The sequence below is a fragment of the Elgaria multicarinata genome, chromosome 22 (assembly GCF_023053635.1).
Source record: "Elgaria multicarinata webbii isolate HBS135686 ecotype San Diego chromosome 22, rElgMul1.1.pri, whole genome shotgun sequence".
NCBI classification, from domain to species: Eukaryota; Metazoa; Chordata; class Lepidosauria; order Squamata; family Anguidae; genus Elgaria; species Elgaria multicarinata.
Genome location: NC_086192.1, coordinates 898,187 through 920,656, shown reverse-complemented (window position 1 = coordinate 920,656; position 22,470 = coordinate 898,187). Strand labels below are relative to the sequence as shown.

The following is a 22,470-nucleotide window of genomic DNA, read 5'->3' as shown; positions in this document are numbered from 1 at the left end:
CTTGCCTGGCAAAGCATGTGGCCCTTCCAGATGTTGTTATTATTTATTTATTTATTTATTTATTTATATAGCACCATCAATGTACATGGTGCTATACAGAGTAAAACAGTAAAACAGTAAATAGCAAGACCCTGCCGCTTAGGCTTACATTCTAATTAAATCATGGTTGTTGCACTTGCAACTTCCCATCAGCTATAGCCAATGGAGGGGATGGTGGGAGTTGCAGCCCAGCCTCTGGAGAGCCATGCTGTCTGGGCGTGGTATTTTTTAAAAAAAATAAATGTATAAATACATTTGTATAATAGATCCACCCCACCCCCACCCCCCAGAGGAAGGCGTAGGCAAGCGCCTTCAGTGCGACCCGAAAGCGCGTGTGTAGATCCTGCTGGAAGAGGCGGAGGAGGCGGCGGCGGCGGCGGCTGGGGAATCCGGCCGCGTCCTTGCCGCCGCCGCCACCCACCTCCCCGCCGGCCTCGTCCCAGCCACGGGGGTGGGGGGCGAGACCCCCTCCCGCCGCGGACCAGGCTCCTCCTTCCCTGCCCAAGCCAGCGCCAGCGCCAGCACGTCCTCCGGGCTGATCAGGAGGCCGGCGGCGAGGTGGGCGGCGGCGCCGGCGGCAAGGACGCCTCTCCTCCGCCTCTTCCAGGGCAGGATCTACACTCGCGCTTTCGGGTCGCACTGAAGGCGCTTGCGTGCGCCTTCAGTACGCTGTGTAGATCCCAAGGTGTGTTGGACTACAACTTAAATCAACCTCCACTGTTGGCTACAACCGCTGGCGGGTGGCCACAACTGACCCACTCGCGGGGATAGAAGGGCCGCTCTACATCTTTCCGTATCTCTACGGCCCAACCTCGTAGGTCACGTGGCCCAGAGGGGCGGGGCAACGGCCAAGGCGCCTCCCCAGCAGCCAGAAATAGAGAGAGGCGCTTGTTGTCGCTCGCTCCCACTTCGCGCGCGAGGACCTGGTGCGCCTGCGCGGCGCTCCTGCGCGCCCGGATTGGCCCCTCTCGGCCGCCGGCCGCCCGCCCGCCCGCCTGTTTCCCTGGCTCCAGGGAGCCAAAATGGCGGCGGCGGAGCTGGAGCGGGTTCGCGTCTCGGCCGCCGAGCTGAGGCGGGGCGTCGCCGAGGCGGCGGCGCTGGGCCGGGCCGGGCCGGGTGAGGCGAAGCGCGGCTGGCGGGCGGGCGGAGCGGCGCCCCGGGTGTCCGCCGGAGCGGCGCCGGCGCCGTGTGTGGACGCGGGAGGGGGCGTGGTGAAGCGAGGCGGGCCCAGCGGTGGCCCCCGCCTCGTGGGAGCGCGCCCGCACGGGCACGGGTAACACGCGTCCTCCTGTCTCCACGGGCATGGGCGACGCGCGTGTTCCTTGGGCCCGGGAACGCGTGGGAGCGGTACCCCTTGAGCCACGGACTGCTGCCGCCTCGCTCTGAGGGGATCTTGCCGTCGCTCAGCCCCGGACCTCCCAAGCTGGATCCCCGGAGAGCCCTGGCTGCTGCCAGCCAGTGTGGGCGACCCTGGGCTGGAGGGTCTGACCCCTTGGAAGGCGGCTTCCTCTGCCCGCATTCAAGCCTTGAGGACTGGGGCCTTGGTTGTATTTTAAAAGGGGGGGAGGACCGCAGGAGAGCGCTTGCACTCCCCTCTTCCCTGCCCGCTCCTCTTTCCTTGCGTGCTGCTGTGTCTTTTCCGACTGCAAGCAGGAGCTGCCTTGTTCAAGTACTTATTTGCCTGTCGTTCTGGTGAACCGCAGAAAGAGAAGGGGGAAAAAACTCATGAATAAATAAAGAAAAGCCCCCCCCTTCAATCCCTGGCGTCTGTAAGGCCTCTCTGCCTGAAACCCTGGGGAGCCACAGCTGCTGGTCAGCGTAGAGACGGATGTAGGGTCTGAACTCCGTATAAGGCAACTTATTGCCAGATTCTGTCTGGACATCAGGAAAAACTTCCTGTTAGAGCAGTACGACAATGGAACCAGTTACCTAGGGAAGTGGTGGGCGCTCCCACATTAGGCAGCTGGACAGCCACCTGTCAGGGATGCTTTAGAGTGGATTCCTGCATTGAGCAGGGGGATGGACTCGATGGCCTTATAGGCCCCTTCCAACTCTATTCTGTTTACACCAGACTTTCCTTAAAGGATTTCTGCCATATGTGTGGTGGGCCGCAGCTCCGTGGCAGAGCACCTGCATTTCATGTAGGTCCAGGACCGTCCAGATTTTCACACAAATGTGTTTAGGTCCAGGTACAAGGCAGAACTTGACTCCCGACACATGGAGGGAGTAACTTCATTGAAGAGGTAGAACTTGAACCCAGCACCCAAGCCTTAGGACTATACTGCCTCTCACAGTACAGACTCACTCACAGACAGCCTGGGCTGATGCCTTGGGATTGGGAACACTGGGCAGGGGAGGGGAACCTTCATTTTTGTTTATTATTCATATCCCTTTTTGCTTATTAAAATGATGACCGCCCCAAAGCAGCAAACAATAAAAGAAATAGAAACCAAACAACAAAATGCAGCGTCTGTTGGACCGGTAAAACTTAACACACTGTTTACCTGTGAAGATGTAATGGACTTGAGATTAGTTGTGCTCACGGGTGTGGGGTGGGATGTAAAGGCACTCTTTGCATGCTCAAAAGCACTTGGTTTTTTTTAATGATTACTTCCCTTGTTTTAGTATTAAGGCCCAATGAGAGCTATTGTGGCCACGGTAATCCCACAGGACTCCCAAGGCCTACAGGTAGCCTGCTTCTTAATACCACTAGGCTAGCCTTCCCCAACCTGGTGTTCTCCCAATTTGTTGGACTGTTGGATATGGCCAGGCTGGCTGGCTGGGAATGGTGGGAGTTGCAGTCCAACACATCTAGAGGGCTGAACGAGGCTGTTCCCCCGTGGCTTGCTCGTCAGCTTTCTGGACTGACCTGGGAAGCAGGCGACTGGGTTGGATCAGACCCCTGGTTCTGATCCAGCAGGGCTTTGCTTCTCTCCATTGGGAACGGGTTCTGGGACCGAGGCTTGCCTTGCCTTGCCCATCAGACCGGGTGGCAGGGGGTGCCCCCTTCCAGAACCCTGCTGAGGCTCCGTTGTCGTGGGCACAGCTTCCCCCCCCCCCAGTGTTCTGTCGCCTGCCCGCTCGGAACCCCCTCTGAGGCCGGGCGTTCCTTATTGCAGCCCAGGAGCTGGCGATGGCACATGGAGCTGGCCAGTGGGAGCCCTCACCTGCTGCCGTTGGGATGTTCTTCCCCGGGGGAGGTCTGTTCCGGCTCCCTGGAGAGATTTGGGGCAGGGGGAGGCAGGGGTCTTCTTTGGGCTGGGTTTGGGGAGAGAGCAATGGGCCTTAAAGAGGAGGTCGTGGCAGGGGCCCTCTGATGCCCCAGAGCCTCACTGGTCTTGAGAGTTCATTCAAGCTGGAGGAACCTAGGCAGCTGCCCTACATGGAGGCAAACCCTGGGTTCATCCAGCCCAGCATCATCGACACGGACTGGCAGCGGCTCTCCGGGGTTAGGCGGTTTTTTCCCCAGCCCTACCTGGAGAGGCTGCCCGGGGGTTGAACCAGGGACCTCCTAGGTGCAAAGCAGGGGCCCTTCTGCCACTGAGCCACCCTGTCGATGACAGTTTTCCAACCGCTTTGCACAAATAGGTCGGAATGGAGGTGGGCTGAGAAGGAAGCTTCATAGTTTCTGCCACCTGGCTGCCCTGCCTGGGGACATGTAAAAACCACCCCTGCTCTCCATGGCTTCCAGCCTCCATTTTTTTAAGGAGTCCCAGCAGTAAAGAGGCCTCAGATTTCCCCAGCAACAGTGGCTTCTCTGTCGGAAACCGCATCCCCCAACCTGGTGCCCTCCGGATGTGTTGGGCTGCAACTCTCAGCAGCTGGCTGGAGGATGCTGGGAATGGTAATTGAACACATCTGGAGGGTGCCAGGTTGCACAGGCAGATCTGAAAATAGGGCGATGCGCAGCATGTCACCACGCAGAGCCTGATCACTGGGGGGGGGGGGCGGGGGGGAATAAAATGCCAGCTCTGCAAGTTTTAAGTTAAACCACGAAAGAGGCCCTTTCCTTGGGCGGCATCTCCTGTTTCTTGGCATCCGTTAAGCAACCCCATTCCCTGCATGTTCAATGTAACCGGGTTCAAGGGCCTCTCTCGGCCTGTTTCCTGCCTGTTCAGCTCTTGTTTGCCCCCTTTCCCGTTGCAAGATGGCCGCCCTCCCACCCACTTTTTCCCCCTGCGCTTTTCCTTCCAACGCTGAACACCTCCTTGTGCTTCCTCCTTCGCAGAGACCATGAAGGAGCCGCGGCACCGTAAGGACAACCGGCGTCCGGACCTTGAAATCTACAAGCCCGGCCTGTCCCGGCTGCGGAACAAACAGGCCTCAGCCAAGCTGGAGGCCAACTCCTGGCCAGAGGAAGCCAAGGCGGGGATGGCTGGGGACAGGGACCCCTCTGCGGCTTCCAGCAAGAAGGATCCCCCCGGAGGAAGCGCCCAGCGCCTAAACGGGGTCTCAGAAGGGAGCTCCGAGCCGGGGGCTCCCCAGGCCGGCACACCTGATGACTGGTGCCCTCGGCTCGTCAGGCGAGCCAAGAAGCCGGACCAGCAGATCTATCAGCCGGGGAAGCGCCTGCAGGTCCCCTCCAAGGAGCCAGCAGCTGAGGAGCCCCCTGGGAAGGGGGAGAAAGGCAAAGAGCCTGAAGGGGAGGCTGGGAAGGGGAGCGAGGGCCCCCGGAAGTCGGGCACTCAAGAGCAGAGGGAAGGGAGCCAGAGCAAAGACAGGGCCAAGCCCCTCCGGGGCGCTGAGAAGGGCAGGCGGGCCGAGAGGCCGGACTGGGCCAAGAAGGGCGGCGAGGAGGTGTCAGCCTGCGGCAAGGCCAGCACTCCCAAGCGCTACTCACGCTCCGACAAGCGCCGGAATCGGTATCGCACCTGCAGCACCAGCTCGGCCGGGAGCAACAACAGTGCGGACGGGTCCCGTGGGGAGGCAGAGGCGGGGAAGCGGCGCCCGGAGCTGGCCAAGGAGCAGCCTCGGCCCCGGAAGCAGCTTTCCGCCTCCTCCACAGACTCCCTTGACGACGACCGGGATGAGGAGGCCAGCCGGGACCTAGAGATGAAGCGGCAGCTGGAGCACAGCTGGCTTTCCAAGACCACTGATGGGAGGGAAGGCAAAGGGGGGCAGCCGGCTGGCCATGCAATGCAGAGGAGGGCCGCCGAGGCTGGCTGGCGGAAGCGCAAGCCCTCCGGGGCCAGCCTGAGTGACTCTACGGAGGCCCAAGGAGAGGGCAAGCCCCAAGGGAGGGGCCGCGGGATCCTGGTCCTCCCGGCCAACACGGACCTGAATGCCAGTGCCACCGGATCTCCGGAGGCCCTCCACTCAGGGGGGCCCAGGCTCCTCTTCGGCGGGGGCAGCAAAGGGGGCAGGGGCAGGGGCAGGGGGGGCACCGCCCGCCGGCTCTGGGACCCCAACAACCCTGAGCAAAAGCCAGCGCTGAAGAGCGCGGCCGCCCAACTGCACTTCCTGGACACGGACGACGAGGTGCCCCCAGCCCCTCGGGGCGATGCCCGCCAGGCCTCGGCCCCCTACTACCGCTTCCAGAACTCGGACAACCCCTATTACTATGGCAGGCCGGTGGGCCAGGCCCCGGCCCCGGCTCCGTACTCCTACACCGGGTATTCCCTGCCGTATCAGGTGGGCGCCAACAACGGGGTTTACCCGGGGCCGTATTACCCTGCTGGCTTCCCAGGCCAGCCGGAGCCCTACCTCTGCAGCCCGCTCCTAGCCAGCCCCCTCAGCCCTGAGATGGAGCAGCAGGTGCGCGGCCTGCAGCAGCAAGAGCTCAGCAAGGTCCTCCGCGAAGCCAGCAACCTGGAGCAGCAGCTTAGCAACCTCCTGTCCAGGGACCGGCTCCGTCCCGAGGGCCTGGAGAAGATGGGGCAGCTCAGGTGGGAGGCTCGTTTTCGAGGGCTGGGGGGAGGGTGCGGAAGGAGTGGGAGTGCCTGCCGGCAGGGAGGGTCTGGGCCACCTTTCAAAGAGGACCAAATGGGCCCTCTCCCGTGAACTTGCCTGGGTAAGCGGAAGCTCCCGATTCCGAGCCCTCCAGCTCCTTCTGAGCAGTGACGGGAAAGGGCTGGCTCGTGCCATCCTGCCCTGTCCCGTCGGTGGGAATGGGAGTGCCGGAGGAGCCGTGACTCCTGAGGGAGCAGAGCGGGGGAGGGCGCTCGCCTCCAGCGGTGCGTGTTTTGGCCCTGCCTCGCCCAGTTTTGGGTGTTGCTTGGCAGCAGCCCCTGCTCAGCGGCGGTGGTGATCGTGTGCCGTTCCAGGGCCGAGATGCTCCAGCTGTACGAGCGCTGCCTCCTGAGCGACATTGAGTTCGCTGACGCCCAGAACGTGGACCAGCTGCTCTGGAAGAACGCCTTCTACCAGGTGATCGAGAAGTTCCGGCAGCTGCTCAAGGGCCCCCTGGGGGAGGGCGGCCAGGAGATCCGTGGCAAGCTCCTCCAGCTCCTGGACGAGGTAAGGGTTGAGGCCCAGGGGCCTGGCGAGGGGATTCCTCCTGGCCCCACGGACGGAGATCAGTCGCATCTCTCGCCCCAAGGGAGCCCAGCGGGGACTCCACGGCTCGCCTTCCCACCTGGCCGGGAGGGTGGCCGGGAGGCTCCTGGCCCAAAGAAGCGTTCAGGGGTTTCCTTTGGCTTGAATCGGCATCCAGGAAGGGGCCCGATAGAGCTCCCAGCTTGGGGCAGTCTGGGCCCCTCCCGGGTGTGGAAGCCTCCTCAGCGCCCCCCCCCCACGGCTTGCCCCCGCAGCAAGGAAACAGGGCAAGAAAGATAGCTAGATGGACAGCGAGCGAGTTCAGTAGCCATAACAGCCTCTCAGGCCTCTGCGATCTGAGCAGGAGAAGCCCGGTGGTGCCATGGAGAGGGGTCTTCTCTGCAACGGCCCCTTCCCTGTGGAATGATCTCCTCAACACAGGCGCCTTCTAGGCTTTGACTGGAAATGTATTATCTGTTTGCTTTGGCTCCTCCCACCCCTGCACTGTGAGCAACCTTTGGACCTTTGGTCTTCGTTTTGTTTGCTGTTACTCTTTTGTAAGCTGCTTTGGGGTTTATTTCAAATGAGAAGCACTATTTGAATATTGTTAAAAAATAAGTAGACCGTCATCTACACGGATGGATAGATGAAGCTTGCATCACTACAGGTCGCAACGAAATACAGTACCTGAAAAAGAAATTCCTACGCTATGATTACAGCTCCCTTCCCTAAGCAATGAAAAGGCCATATCCCACAACCAATTGCCAGTGAAGCCAGAAACGTTTCCCAGGTTTTAGCAGCCACCCGAGCCAAAACCTCCACCCTCTGTCTCGCATGGACTGCTGTCCTTTCCCAGGCCCACCGATGGGTGTGAAATGTAAATGTGCAGAGACCAGCACGCCTGTTTCCGAGGCTGAGCCTGCACACTACCTTGCGGGCCCAAGAGGTGCCTCGCTGGATCAGGCTAAGGCCAAGCATGCTTTGCAAGACTCCCAGGAGCTGCTGGTCTATTCTGTACCCAACCTAGCTCTAACGAAAGCAAGGATGAAATTGACAGGGGGAGGTGTCAGGGTCCATCTCCCATTGCCCCCAAGCTGGAGGTGCTGCAGGCTGCACTGTGACGCCCTCTCTGGACCCCACCTCAGGGCTGCCTGTTTCTCCCCACCTTTCACCTCCTGCCGTTTCTCCTCCCCCCTGGCAGGGCACCGTCTTCTTCGACAGTTTGCTGCAGAAGCTGCAAGCAACATACCAGTTCAAGCTGGAAGACTACATGGACGGCATGGCCGTCCGCAGCAAGCCCCTGCGGAAGATGGTGAGATGGAGCCCTTTGTGCACCTCTGGCAGTGTGGTGGTGGTGTGTGTGTGTGTGTGTGGCGGGCTCTTCATTTATCCATCTGGAAGTGGGATGGTAAAGGAGGTGGAGCTGAGCTGTGTACATTTTTAGTCAATTCCCCTTTCCCCATCGAAAGAGAATTCAGACACTTGAGCTGAGGCAAGGCTGCGTTCCTGGTGGCTCTTTCTGCAGCCATCAGCTTGCAGGTGACAGTGCTGCCCTGTCCAGTAACTTCGTCAGGGGCCGACACATCCGCTCAGCCACTAGCCTTTGAGGGGGGCAAAGTAGCTGCTGCCGCCACCATCAATAATAATAATAATAATAATAATAATAATAATAATAATAATTTATTTCTTACCCGCCTCTCCACTTGGATCGAGGCAGGGAACAACAGTAAATATAAAACATATTAAAAACTGATTAAAAACATAGCATACATGACTAAAACATCCTTAAAACATACTAAAAACATTCTAAAATTTCACTGGATAGATCTGCTGGAATAGATCAGTCTCTATTGCTTTTTTAAATTCTAAAAGACTGTCAAGTTGACGAATCTCCTCCGGCAGGCCATTCCACAGTCTGGGAGCAGCAAAAGAAAAGGTCCTCTGGGTAATACCTATCAGCCTAATTTTGGCTGACTGAAGTAGATTTTTCCCAGAGGACCTGAGTGTGTGGGGCGGACTGTATGGGAGAAGGCAATCCTGCAGGTAGTCTGGACCCAACCCATGTAGGGCTTTAAAGGTGATAACCAACACTTTGTACTTCGCCTGGAAACTAATTGGCAGCCAGTGAAGAGATTTTAAAACTGGTGTAATGTGGTCACCCCTAGGTGTACCAGTGACCAGCCTGGCTGCCATATTTTGCACCAGTTGAAGTTTCCGGACAAGGCACAAAGGTAGCCCCATGCATTGCAGAAGTCAAGCCTTGAAGTTACCAGCGCATGCATGACCGCCTTTAGGTCCTCCGACTCTAGGAAGGGGCGCAGCTGGCGTATCAGCCGAAGCTGATAGTAGGCACTCCTGGCCGTCGCATCTATCTGGGCTGTCATTTGGAGCGACGGACCCAGAAGCACCCCCAAGCTGCGAACACAGTCTTTCAGGGGGAGCGTAACCCCATCCAGAACCGGTTGACCCACCTCCAAACCCAGGTTGTGGCCTTTGACAGCTAGCACCTCCGTCTTGTCTGGATTCAGCTTCCGTTTTTACCTCATCCAGCCCCTTACCACCTCCAAGCATTCATTCAGAGGAGACACACCATCCTTAGCTGACGCTGTTGTCGAAGGCATAGAGAAATATATCTGGGTGTCATCAGCATACTGATAGCATCCCGCCCCATGCCTCCAGATGATCTTTCCCAGCGGTTTCATGTAAATATTAAATAGCATTGTTGAAAGGATGGTACCTTGTGGTACCCCACACAGCGTTCAAGATGAACGAACAGGTGTAAAGTGCAGATAGCCCCCCCCTTTCGAAATAAATGTGGTTTTCTGCGAATGCCCCTTTGAACTGTTCCTTTGCCCCATGCGTCCTCTGTCCTTCTGCCTCTCCCCATGCTGCCTGGGGGCTAACGGGCCGCCGGTGCCATGGGTGTCTCCGTGACGGGGATCTTGTTGTCGTCTCCCCCTTTTACCAGGTGAAATATGCCCTCATCAGTGCCCAGAGGAGTCTGATTTGCCAGGGAGACATCTGCAGGTACAGGGAACAAGGCAGCGACACGGCAAACTACGGGAAAGCCCGCAGGTAGGATGGACGGCTGGGCGGGCAGGGTGACTCCTCTGCCTGAGGCCCTGGCAGGGCAGCTGACGCTCTGCACGGTCCACCTTGCTGTGGCCACAAGGCCGGTCCCCTTGAAAAGACTCCTTTTCAGCAAAGAGCAGAAACTGGAGCCAGGGGGTGAGGTGGGGGTCGTTCTGAATCAGCTTTGGGGCGCTCTGCTTCGTCAGCTGTGAGGCATCTGGCAGCCGTAGAATTCATGGGTGCCTGAAGCGCCCCTCTCCGGAGCAGGGCTTCCCCAGCTCGGTGGCAGAGTCCCCGCTTGGTGTGTGGGAGGCCCCAAGCTTAGGATCAGGGAGCAGAAGGCGGGGAAGACTGTTCCCCACCAGAGTCCCCTGGAGTGCTGCTGCTGGATGACAGTACTTGGCTGGAGGGAGAGAGGGGAGCCTGATGAGCTGCAAGGCCGTGTTTGGTGCATTGAAGTTTAAGGGGGATCATCCCTGCACTGCGCAGGGGGTTGGACTCGATGGCCTTAGAGGCCCCTTCCAGCACTCCGATTCTAGGGTGCTGGAAGAAGGGGATTTTTTTAAAAAAAAGCCCCAGGTCCTTGCTCTCTCTCTGCTCTACCCAAACCTACAAGCTCAATTTTGGCAGTGGGATGGACAGCCGGAGACGGGAAGCAGAAGAGGGTTCACTTGAGCAAATGCAACAACCAGTTCTTCGCAGTTTTATTCCCGGGGTGGGGAAAGGGTTCGATCAATCTTCTTCCCAACCCAGCACCCTCCAGATGTATTGTCCCCACCCAACCAAACTCTCGGCAGGGTGCCAGGTTGGGAAGAAGGCTCAGTTCGGCTAAAGGCCAGAATTGGGAGTGGGGGGTGGGGAGAGGGAGCATCAGCAGCTGGTGGGCCTTCCCGGTGGCCTTTCCAGGCCTCGGGTGTTGCACGGCCTCCTTCCGCCACCAGCAGGGCGTAGGGGAGCCAGGCAGTGCCGGCTGGCGCGTTCCAGCCCGTGTGCCCCTGGAGTTCCCTGCCCCTGGAGTGGATGGAACCCAGACCCTCCCTCACAGGGGTCTCTTCTCCCTCCCCCAGCTGGTACCTGAAGGCCCAGCACATTGCCCCGAAGAACGGCCGCCCATATAACCAGCTGGCCCTCCTGGCTGTCTACACGGTAAGAGGGGGGGGGGCTCTGTCGGCCCAAGCCAAGCGCCCGGCTGCAGGGGCACCACTCCTTGTCCAGGTGTCTGCGGGCAGTGAGCAGATGGGGCAGTGTGGTTGTGGTTGGGGCCGGACTTTCCGGTGCTGTGGGCCTGGCTTTGGAGGCCAGCTTTCCCCTGTGCATTCTCCGAGCACCAAGGGGTCGCTTTGCCTCCAAGCCCTTGGGAGAGAACCGCCTCGCTGTCTTCTGGTGCCCCCCGAGGCAGATCTCAGTCGAAACCTCTGGGGCCTGACAAACGCCCCATCCGCTGCGCCCTAGAAGTTCCTTTTGCCTCCCCTCCATTCCTCCTCGGCAAAAGGGGCGTGCCCCATGGATTCCTCCCTCCCCCCACCCCAAATTGATCTCAGCATTCCCCCCCAGCCCCAGTCCTCAGGGCACCTCTGCCGCGGGGCAAGGGGCAAGTCCCAGCTCTGTCCCGTAACGCCTCCCTGGCTGTGTGTTGTCACCCACAGAGGAGGAAGCTGGACGCTGTCTACTACTACATGCGCAGCTTGGCTGCCAGCAACCCCATCCTGACCGCCAAGGAGAGCCTGATGAGTCTCTTTGAGGAGACCAAGCGCAAGGTACGAGGGAGGGCAGAGCCGGGCCTTTCGGGACGGCCAACACCCCCCCCCCCCAAGCATCCGCCCTGACGGCCCCTCTCCTCTCCGCCCAGGCGGAGCAGAGGAAGAGCCCCAGCCGACGCACCAACGGCAAGAAGTCGGCCTTCCGGCCTTCCGGGGATGACAACACCCGCCTGGAGCGCTGGATCCACCCCTCCCACCCGCGCTCCGGCCAGGGCCAGGAGTCCGGCCGGGACTCGGAGCAGGACAACGGGCTTATGAGTCTCAGCCCCAGCGATGTGAGTCCCATGGGACCCGGGGTGGGTGGGGTGCTCAGCCTTGCCAGGGCGTGGCTTCCTCTACAAAAGGGCCCCCTTCACAGGCCGAGAAGCCGGGGGCGCTGATGGGATCAGGGTCGGACGCCCCAGCGCCTTCGGGAAGGGCTGGCGCAGTCTCCTTTCTTGCCACTGTGTGGCGCTGCTGCTCTTACTTGGACCAGACGGGTGGCCGCAGGGCTCGGGCAGCCCCCTCCGGCTGAGACGCGCCTGGGAAGGCAGCCAGGGCCCAGGGGGCTGCTGTGGAGTCTGAGGGTGGCCCAGTGGGTGAAACAGGGGCCCGGGGCTGGGGCCAACCTCCCAGTAGCTTGTCTGTGTGCAGCCGTGCTGCTCCTAGGTTGGGAGAGGGAGGGAGGAGGCCGAATTCCCAGCGACGTCAGCGCGAAGCGCTCTGGCCATGGCTGGTGGGTTCCTGTCTCCTAGAGGGAGGAGCCCAGGCCATTGGATTGGTTTGCAGAGAGAAAGGGCTTCTCTCCTGCCTTGCCAGCCCAGGAAACACTTAAAATACAATCTCTTGGTGGGGGGGTGTCGGGATGCCGCCGGCCCCTGGACGTTGGCACAGCGACAAGTACCCGAGGGCCCACGCTGACGTGCCACTCTAGGTGTCCATAGACATCTGTCACCCTGCCTGGAGCAGCTGAAGCTGCTGTGCCAATGGGCCACATCCCCAGGAAGTGGGGCGGCCAGGCACTGCTGGCTGAGGAAGGGGGCAGGCCCAGCAGGCAGGATGCCCAGCAGGGGCGGAGAAACAGCTGGGCAACCTGCATTCCTCCAGGCCACTGGGCTCGCTGGCTGGGGGGAGTTTGCAGCCCAGAACACCTGGAGGGTCACGCGGGGCCCATCCCTGGAGGAGCGGCATAAGGTGACCACCAAGGCAGGGGCCGGTCTCGGGAGAGGGTTTGCCGGCCGCCCACGGCAGATCCCCTCCCCACCCACCCCGTGCGCAGCTGGCCTCGTTGCTGTGCGGAGGCCCAGAACGTTTTCTTCTGGCCCTGACGTTCGGCAGGGCAGCCTCCCCAACCTCTCGCCCTCCCGGCGTGGCAGCGTGCCATCGGAAGGGCCCCAGGTTGAGGGGGACGGAGGTTGCCTCCGGGAGCGGCCACCTCCTCCTCTCCCAGTCCCAGTGAGGCTTCTGGGGTGGGGAGGAAGGAGAGTTCAGACGACGCGAAGCCTGGCTGTTCAGAGGTCAAGGGTCTTCTCAAGAGTCGTGGGGGTGGCGGGGCTTAGTCGGAGCCCAGCCTCCCCGGCAGCTGCGTGCTTGCAAATCCCAGGGCTCCTGGGTCCACCCCCCCTGCCCCCGCGCACCCTTTGGGTCAGCCCCAGATCCGGCGACATGTCCTTTGCCTGCTGCGCCAGGCTCGGCGGGCCATGCGAAGAGCGTCGCTTGGTTCGGGGACTGCTGGCAGGGTGGTTTCCTGCTTTCACCTTTCTGTTTCGGAATCCGTTCCCCAGCCAGGCGTCAGGCGCCCCCGCGTGACGGGCACCCTCGGTTCCCATGCGTGCCGTCGTCGCTCTGCTGCTCCCCCCCCCCCCCCGGAGGCGCTTTGACCTCGGTCACCAAAACCACCTGCGAGCTTTTTTTTTTTACTTGAGCCGTTTCATTCCGAGCCGCGTGAGGTTTGCTGTCTTTCCTCTCATGGAGAGAGAAGTTCTCTGGGGAGGAAGCCGCGGGTGCCAGGCTGCAGTCGGGCTGGTTAGACACGGAAACCACATGCCCGGCCCCGCTGGCTTGGGACGTGACACTCGGCACGCAGCCGCTTCTGATGGAGGGTTGGGGGGAAGAGAGGGAGCCCCTCCTCCTGCGCCAAGCCACCGCCCTCCCCCTGCACCCCGGTTCTCAATGGCAGGGAAGGGGCTCCCCTTCCCCCCGTTGGGGCTGGAGCCCCTTCCCTTGTCTTTCGTGCTGAGCCCCCTACGGCGCTCTGGGCCTTCTCAGGAAACGCTCCGGCAGCCTTTCCCCCCTTCCCTTCCGGCCCCACTTGACCTTTCGCTGCCACCCACAAGGCCGGGGTGAAGCGAACACCGAGAGTTTCCAGGCACGCAAAGGCAAGACTTCTCATCATTTGAGAGGGGGGAGAGAGAGAGAGAGACTGCTCTGTTGCCGGGGTGGCTGTGGGAACGGAGCCCTTTCCAAGGCTGGGGAGGGTAACTTTGTCCCGTGCCCCGTCTCCTTGGTGTCTCCTTGCAGAGGCCCAAACCAAGAGCGTTGCAAATAGCGCAGTTGGCTCGGGGTTCTTTCGTTGTGCATTTTAAAAGGGTCCCATTCCTGCGTCCTCACTGTTTGCTCATGGTTGCTTGTTCTCCTCATTTCATTTGTTTAGCTCAGGTGGTTCTGCATCATCTTGCTTGTTTTTTGTGCGGGGGGCGCGGGACACTGGAGTGCTGTGCAAATTCCCCACCCCCAGCCACTCCGGATCTTTCCTCGTCCCTTCTCTTGCTTCTGAGCATTTTCATCACGTGCCCAAGCCATGAGGACTAGAAGCCTCTTCTTTACTTTAAAAAAGCAGGTCAGAATAATGAAGGCTGTGACCTGATGAGGAAAGGACATCTTGCCCACCTGCTGTTTTTAGAACTGCGAATATTATACATCTGTTGCCTGATAAATTGGAGGCACCTTCCTAGCCAATTCTAAAAGTGGTTAAACATTGCAGATCTTGTTTGAAAACTTAAAATACGTCCGTGGCCCCGGTTGGGCCCCTCATGGCCTGGCCTGGCTGCTGGGGAGACTCCCTCAAACGGTTTTGCAAAACGATGCTGCCGCTTGGCAACGTGTTTCTAAGGATCATCGCTGCCTTCCTTCGCCACCTGGTGCCTTCCAGTGGGGCGGGGGGGGGGGTGGCCCACGTTGCAAGCGTTCCCTCCCACCTCCCCAAATTCAGCTTTCTCCCTGCAACAGGAAGGGGCAACAAGTCAGCCAGCCATGACAGGCGCTCCCTCCTCCTCCTTCCGTTGGGGTTCTTCCCTGGGTGCCTCTGCCCCCTTGCGCCTCCCTCCACATCCTGCGCATAGCTTTTGTTTGGAAAGCGGGGATGTGGCTCAGCTGCCCACCCCTGTCCCGTCCTGTCCCGTCCGGTGACATCACCGGCCCCTTCCTCCCGCCTCTGGTCAGACGGACAAAGCGCTGGTCTCCCCGCGGCCCCTTTCGGGTTCCGTTGGCGCTTTCTGCTCTGCAGATGCATTGCGGCTGCCGAGGGGGAAAGTTTGCCTCACTTGATAAAGAGCAGAGACCGAGATTTGCTTCCAAGCCTGAAGTAACCGTTTTTAACGTGAAACAGCCTCCTCTCTCTCTCTCTCTCTCTCTTCCTCTCTTCCTCCTCTCCCCCTCCATCCCATCCTCTGGAGCTGCTGCCTTGGAATTCTGCCCTTATTTGGTGCCGTGTTTCCACCTGGGGTGCTGGGGCTCAGGGGCTGAGCACGGGGCGCGGAGGGGCCCCAGGGCCGGCTGCTCTGGCTGCTTTGCGTCCCTGGGCTCGGAGGCGCTGGCCCGCCAGCCGTTGGCCTAGCCCGGCGGGGGTGGGGCGCCACACCTCTTTCAGCTGGAGGGAGGGAGGGACTCATCCCAGGGGTGGGGGCCAAATCGCCGAAAGCTCTTCCCCAGGGGAAGGTGTTTCAACACCTTAGAATGGGGTGGGGGGAGCGTAAAAGCCATGGGGATCGGGGCCTCAGACAGGCTGTATTTGAGCTCCCTCAGCCTGAGGTCCTAGTGAGAACAGAGGCAGGCTGAGGGGTTGACTCACAGCCTCCCAAGGGCCCGTCTCTCTCTCCTCCTGCAGGCCTGACGGGGGAGAAGGAAGGAAGGTGGCCCTGCCCTGCCCTGCCCTGCCCCAGGTGAGGCCAGCCAGCCCCCAGTGGGACGCTCTGGGCAGCCCTACCTCCTCCCCCTGCCCCGTTGGCGCCAGCGCCCAGCCCAGCAGACGGGCGTCATCCATTCTCCTGAATTTCAGAGCCTGTTTTTAAGGGCAGCTTGTGACTGTTTTCTCTGAGTGTTGTTGGGTGTTGTTTGTTTGAAAATTATCTGTATTGATTTTTCTCTCTGTCGCTTTAATGACTCTGTTGCGAGCCCTCCTGGGTGTTTTCCTGAGGGGAGGCACGGCACGCAATTGAGGTCGTAAAGGAAAGAACCTGGGGTAGGGGAGAGGGGTGCTCTCCCCCTGCCACCACCGCCACTGTCTCGTAGCCTCGGGCATTCCCCATCTGTCGATCGGGTGCTGCAGCGCCCTTCCTCGCAAGGTCGTGGTGAGGGCAAATGTTTCTGGGTGGAGGGAGGGGAGCGAGAGGTGGGAAAAGCCCCCGTGCAAATGGGCCCGTGGAGGCAGTGGGAAAGGGTGGAAGGGCGGGTGGCTCTGTGCTCTCGTGGCTCGCGGGAGGGAGGGCCGTTGGCTTTGGGGAAGTGCCAGTAGGTGATGCTGCTTCCTCCCCTGGTCTCCGTTTCCCTCTGGCTGTGAGAAGCCGGAGGTTCCCAGGGGCCCGACTGGCAGGTGACGCATGCGAGGGGGGGGGCAGGCTCATTTGGAGAGCAGCCGCTGGCCCCGCTTTGAACCTGGCGGCAGCTCCCCCCCCGCCCACGTGGTGCTGTTGCTGTTGAGCTCATCAGGGTTATGCTGGTATCAACGTGAGGCGCTTCACAGCCACTGGCTGCTGAGGGGGGCAGGGGGATTCCTCCCTCTTCACAGCCCCCTGGCATTCCCAGGGTCCCTCCTTTCACCACCCCCTCCTCACGTCATCCTTCTAGGAATCTTTCAAGGCATGTTAGGCAGAGAGAGAGAGTGACTGGATGACCCATGGTTACCCAAGGGGCCTTCCTGGTGGAGTGAGGATTTGAACCCAGGTCCCTGTGCTGTGCAGGGAGCTCCAGAGCCTGGCAAGCAGATGAGAGGTGTCCTGCCCAGTGGGGCAGGGCTTGCAGTCCCGGAGCGTCTCGGTTCCTGTGCCAGGAACAGTCCCATTCCATGCCCAGAATTGCCGTTGGCTTTGGTCTTCTGCCTGCCTGATGGTTCAGGAAGCAGGGAGAGGGCAGGATTTGGGGTCCCTTGGCTGGTCGCTGGAATGGGACATGGGGCGGAGCACGTTGAAAAGAGGACTCCGCTCCCCCATTTCTGGGCCTGGTCCCTCTTCCTCCGGCGTCATTCCTGCCTCATGTCGAGGTCCTTTCCACGGAGTGGGAGAACACGCGTCGTCTTTTGTTGCTGTTTTCGTATAATAATCAATCTTCCTCTGGATCGAGGTGGGGAACAACATTGAATGCAAAAATACTATAAAATACACAAAACTGCTTTCCCCCGGTCAGGTGTGTTGGACTGCAACTCCCGTCTCCCACAGCGGCAGCCCAGCACATCCGGAGGGCTGTTCTCAGGGGGGGGTCTGTTTCTCGGGAACCTTTTTCTACGCTGCCCTTCCTCAGCAGTGCCTGAAGCAAGGGGCGCTGAGCCTCTCCCAGCCCGAGGGCCGGATCCAGTTTTGGGGGCCGCAGTCCAGGTGGGGGCTTCCCACCTGGGCAGCTGCTCCCCCCCCCATTCTAAAAGGCTGAAGCTCCAGTAGGTCTAGGTTGTCTTTTGGGGTCCAAGCGCCTCTCCGGAAAGGCGTTCGGCTCGTGGGAAACCCTAGTCCCCTCCCTTGCCTCAGAGACCCTGGGCCAGGTCTGCTCCGAAGGCGTGCCGGTTGCCTTTGGCCTCCCCCCCTCCCCCGAGCCTGTTGGTGCTTGGGCCGGGCTTGGATCCAAGCGACAGCCGTGCTCTGGGTTTCGGCACGATCTGGCTTGGGTGGCTTTATTGCCACCGTCTGCCGATTTTTACCCTCTTTCTTTCTTTTCCTGTTGTCGTTTTTTATTTTATTTTACGTGAGCCGCCTTGAATGCAGCATAGAAACATTTAAATTAAATGGAGGGGGAGGCTTTAATAAACAGCATCCTTTTTTGACACGGGGGGGGGCGTTCTGTGGCATCCGAGGTGCCTCCCTTTGCTGTAGGGCTGCCCTTGGCAGTGGGGCGTGGGTGGAGGTCACCATCCCAGGGCTTTGGTGGGGCTGGACACGTGGGCGTCGGGAGGGAGGGAGGGAGGGACGCGCGCGCTCCGTGCCATCATCCACCCCGCTCTCCAGATCCGGGTTGGGAAGAGCCCCCCCGTGCCCCAGGCACGTCGGAAGCTGCCTTGTAGCCCAGTATTGTCAACACAGGCTGGCAGCAGCTGTAGCTCTCCAGGGCTTCAGGCAGGATTCTTCCCAGCCCTACCTAGGGATCCAACCGAGGCCCTTCCGCATGCGGAGCAGGGGCCGTACCCCGGAGCTGCGCCCCCTCCTGAGTTGCCTCTCTCCCGCCCAAGACGAGGCGTTCTGCTGCCGGTTGAGCCACATCTGCATTGTGCTTGGACATCTCCGGAGCAGCAGCTGCTGTCCTGCTTTGGGTTGGCGTCGATGCTTGGGATTTCTCGCCCCGCGCCGCGCCGCGCCACGGTGTGGGCCTGTGTCCGTTGCAGAGGGCCCTGGCCGCCAGCAGAGGGTGCCGTGGGCTTGGCATGGGTCTCCCCTTACACAGCTGTCCGGCACTCGCCCCCTCTCTCAGTGTTGGGGGGGGGGAGAGAGAGCGAGGAGGCCGGGGCACCGCCATTTGGTTCCCATCTGCCGTACCCACCCCCACATCCCTGGCCAGGTTATCCTGTCACTCGGGACTCTGAGCTCGTTCACAGGAAAAGGGAGAGAGAGAGGGGGTTTGGATTGTTTTCTCATCTTCTTCATCATCTTTTTTTTAAAAAATCCTTTTTCTTTTCTTTTTTTGTTTCCCATGCAGCTGAACAAAAGGCTCGTCCTGAGTTTTCTCCATGCCCATGGGAAGCTGTTTACCAGGATTGGGTAAGCCGGCAGGATGTTTGTTTTATTTTTCCTACATTACGAGGCCTTTTGGAATTCAATATTGTTAGCAACTGGGCTTGTGTTTGGAATGGAGGGCACCGGGTGCGAAGCCGGCGGGGCCGGGGTGGGTCTGGCCACTTCCCAGGCGGGGGTGGGCGGGCGGGGGCAGCCACGACGGAGCGGGCCCCGCTGGGCCAGAACAAAGGTCCCGTCTCGGCCAGCCTCGTGTTCCCAGGCAGGTGCCTTGGTCGGACGCCCACGAGCACAGGGCACAGCAAAGGTGGTGGCCAGCCTCGTTCACTGTCTCCGTCGCCTGGGAGCTCAGCGGCCGACTGTCCCAGCACACATGAATGACCCTGCCTGCCCCCCGAGGACTCAGACCATGCTTTTCCCTGCGCACGGGGCTCCCTGAGCCAGAGGGACGTTGGAAGCTGCTTGGTGCTCCACCTGGTCCGTCTGGTACAGGGCTCCCTTCTCCAACTGGGAGCGGTTCTCCCGGGGTCTCAGGTGAAGGAAGGTCTCTCTCTACCCTCCCCACCTGCTCCCTGGTTGTTTTAAACCAGGGGTGCTGAGCCTGGGACCAGCTGCCCGCCAAGCAGGGGCTGAGCCGGCCTTTGCTCTGAAAATGCTGGGCAAAATCTAGCCCTCTGGGATCCCCACGCCTCCCCCCCCCAAATATGCTAGTGTCTTTGCCACACCTGTTTCTGGGCTCACCCACCCATTTCCCTTTGGCCCCGCCCACCCTTGGGATGCTGCCCTCTTGACTGGCAGAGGTTCCCTGGCCGAGCTCTGAAAGCAACGCTCCAGTCCTCATGGTTTGGAATAAAGGACTGATTTGAAAAGGAAGGAAGGGTGGCAGCTGCTGTGTCTTGGGGGAGGCCCTTGGGCCACCCGGACTCACCAGCACCCACTCTCCTGGGTCTTGGGAAGAACATGGGTGTAAACACACACCTCCCCCCCCCCCCCATGACCACCTGGACTTTTTTGGACTGGCGTTCCCAAGGGCTTGAACCCAGGGCCTTTTTGTGTGCGTGGCGAGGGCTGCCCTGCTGAGCTGTGGCCACCGGGGGCACTGTGGCCTGCTGGTTTCCACCCACCCACCCACAGGCTCTCGCTGCCTGGAACTTCAGCATCGTTGGCCTGGCTGCCCTCGGAGCGGGGTGTCCCTGTCCCCCCAGGGTGGGGCGGCAGGAAAAGTCCGGGAACGCCCACCAGCATGCTGGAAGAAACAGGCCTCTGCCAAGGAGAAGCTACCCTACGGCTCAGCTCCAGGTTAAGCTGCTCTTCAGCTCCGTCCGCGTTCTGGGCAAGAGCTGAGGCAGTTTAATACCTGTGCAGGGTCCTCCCGAGAAGCCTGTGCTGATGCCCATCTCCCCCACCCACCGGCCGTAACAACGTGGGCGCTTCAGTTGTTCCCAGTGCTTCTCAGACTCCGGGGGCTGGAGCTGGCGGAGGGTGGGTGTGGGGCTGTCTCCAGAACCCCCCCCCCCCCACAGGCCAGATTTGGGGCCAGCTGGCCCGAGGCTACCAAGTCCTGCCACAGACTGGAAGGTTTCATCTCCTTGGGGCGGGGGCGGGGGCGGCAGGGCTTCCAGGTGCAGCAGGTGCAGGGAAGGGGCCGTCACTCTCAGGCTGAGCCTCCCACCTTCCCTGCAGAAGGTCCCGGGTTCAGTTTCATTATGCATTTATGTATCGCGTTTCCAGACTGCCCAAGAGCTGAAGCACTCCACCCCCACCGCATCCTCTTGGAAGGAGCAGGCGAGGGGCAAGATCCTGCATCCGTAGGGGTGCAGTAGGCCCTACGGGGTGCCAGCCAGGCCAAGGGGCTGAGCCGGTGCATGCCCACAGTGGCAGCTCCTGCTTGCGGCCCCTGGCTGGCCCCTGGAACTGCCCGCCGGCTGGGCATGTGGCTCCGGGATCGGCATCTCTCGCTTCTCTGCCCCCCCCTGCCCAGGATGGAGACGTTCCCTGCTGTGGCTGCCGAGGTCCTGAGCGAGTTCCAGGCGCTGCTGGCCCACAGCCCCCTGCCCATCGGGAGCACCCGCACGCTGCAGTTTGTGGCCATCAACATGTTCGCCATCTACAACTCCCAGCCCAAAGGTACTGGGATTAGGGGCAAGGACCCAAGGGGCAAGCTCACATGCACATGCGCGGGGTGGGGAGGCGTTGGTCCATCCCCCGCCTGGCTTTTCCTGGGGTGCGGAGGAGACGCAGGTCCTGCTGTGACACCCTCCCAGAGACGCACCCCAGGAATCAGGGTGGGCTGCGGAAGCGACAGGCTGGGCGGAAGGGACAAAAACACACCCACCCAAAGCTCTGCGGGGGTTTGGGGGCTCTCCCAGCACCGCCTTCACACACCCCCAGTCTCCCACGCCACATGGGCGGCTCTTGCAGGGCCGGTCCAAGGCACAGGTCTTCCTTCACCTGGCACCCCCGGGGGCTGTTGGACTGCAATTCCCAGCTCAGCTGGCTGGGGCATGCCGAGTGTTTCAGTCCCACAGCTCTAAGGGGGGGGGCAAGTTGGAGAAGACTGACCCAAAGGGTGCCCCCCCTGCCCTAAATTCCTAAGCCAGCGTGGAGCACGGCTCGCCAGGACATTCAAGATCCTCCCAGGGAGGCGAGTCAGACTGGTGGTCCAGCCAGTTCAGCAGCATCTCTTCAGGTGTCTCTCCCGGCGCGACCGGGAGATGCCGGGGGTTGCACGTGAGCCCCCCTGCATGCAGAGGAGGGTCTACAGCTGAGAGGTGGCCCCCTGCTCTCTCCCCGCGACCCTCCTCCTGGTGAGCGCAGGTTGTCCTGGAAGCTCCTGCCGAGCAGGTCAGGTGGTGCCCCTCACCCTTCTGCGGCCCCTTTTGGGCTCTGCTCATCCCCCAGCCCCACGGTACATGTTGGTGCCCATTAGTTCGTCCTCCTCCCCCTCAGCCTGGCCCTCCCGAGAGGCTGCAGCCAGAGGCCTTCGCACATCCTGCCTGCCTGCCTGCCTGCCGCCCCTTCAACCAGGCTCCCCAGCCGGAGCAGCCTCCCTGGGCTCCTTGCCATCTCTCTCCGGAAGGAGTCGTTGGCGGGCCCTTGTCAGTGTGTCTCCGTGTCCCACCCCCCGTCACGCCCCCACAGGAGGCTGCGAGCGTGGAACTGCCCAGGTGGCCGCGTCAGGCTCTTTGCTAGCCATCTGCACATCCGCCTGGCAGAAGAGCAGTGGGTCCCTTTATCCCGACCACAGACACGCTGAGAATGCTACTTTCTTATTGTTAATTCTGTAATTTTGGGGAAGTGGGAGGGGGGGATGCGATCCCCAGTATGCAAGCGAGCTAATTGAACCCGTGCCTTTGTGGCAGGGCATCTCGGCGGGGGGAGGGAAGGCCCCCCTCCCCCGCCCATCTGTGCCCAATTTATTCAAATCTGGACCCTCTGGGGCTCTGCCTCTTTCTCTCTTTAATAATTTGTTTTATAATTCCTGGAATCAAACCCATCTCAGACACACTGTTCTATTTTACTATATTATTGGATTATAGTTCCTATAAATCACTGGAGGATGTTCATAGGGCACCGCTAGGATCGGTTCTCCTCTTCCTCTTCCCCGGATGCACGCAGGACTTTCCCCACCCATGCGTATGCAGACTCAGGGTGGGGGGGAGGGGGTGCGTGTGCGTGTCTCCGTTCTGGTCTTTGGGGGCTTTCCAGCGGGGCGGAAGTCAGGGACTACGGAGGGGAGTTGCCCCATCTGGCTCTTCTCGGGCAATTCTGTGTCTGTGTGTGTAGAAGGAGAATTTGGTTGTCACCCTTGTGTGCGCCGTGTGGCGTAACCTTTAGGTTCCGTGTTATTTATTTATATATTTATTTTTGGAACATATCCCCTGCCCTCTCCCAAACAAACAAAAAGCAAAATACAAACCAGCTTACAAAAATAGAAGCCCATAGAAACCACGAGGCAGTGGCACCCCTCGGCTGAAGTGTTGTGCTCTGCAGTGTGA

General features: G+C 60.5%; 1 protein-coding gene across 1 annotated transcript in view; it reads left to right on the top strand.

Annotated features, from left to right (window-relative positions):
- The first annotated feature begins 1,057 nt into the window (after positions 1-1,057).
- SMG6 (SMG6 nonsense mediated mRNA decay factor) overlaps positions 1,058-22,470 on the top strand; it is a 68,560-nt gene continuing 47,147 nt past the window's right edge. The window contains exons 1-10 of the mRNA XM_063146631.1: positions 1,058-1,155; positions 4,268-5,924; positions 6,303-6,495; positions 7,715-7,825; positions 9,482-9,588; positions 10,653-10,731; positions 11,232-11,342; positions 11,435-11,620; positions 18,438-18,499; positions 20,454-20,599. Of these exons, the coding sequence (XP_063002701.1) occupies positions 1,062-1,155; positions 4,268-5,924; positions 6,303-6,495; positions 7,715-7,825; positions 9,482-9,588; positions 10,653-10,731; positions 11,232-11,342; positions 11,435-11,620; positions 18,438-18,499; positions 20,454-20,599 (2,746 nt within the window). The 5' untranslated portion in view covers positions 1,058-1,061. The remainder of the gene's footprint in view (positions 1,156-4,267; positions 5,925-6,302; positions 6,496-7,714; positions 7,826-9,481; positions 9,589-10,652; positions 10,732-11,231; positions 11,343-11,434; positions 11,621-18,437; positions 18,500-20,453; positions 20,600-22,470) is intronic.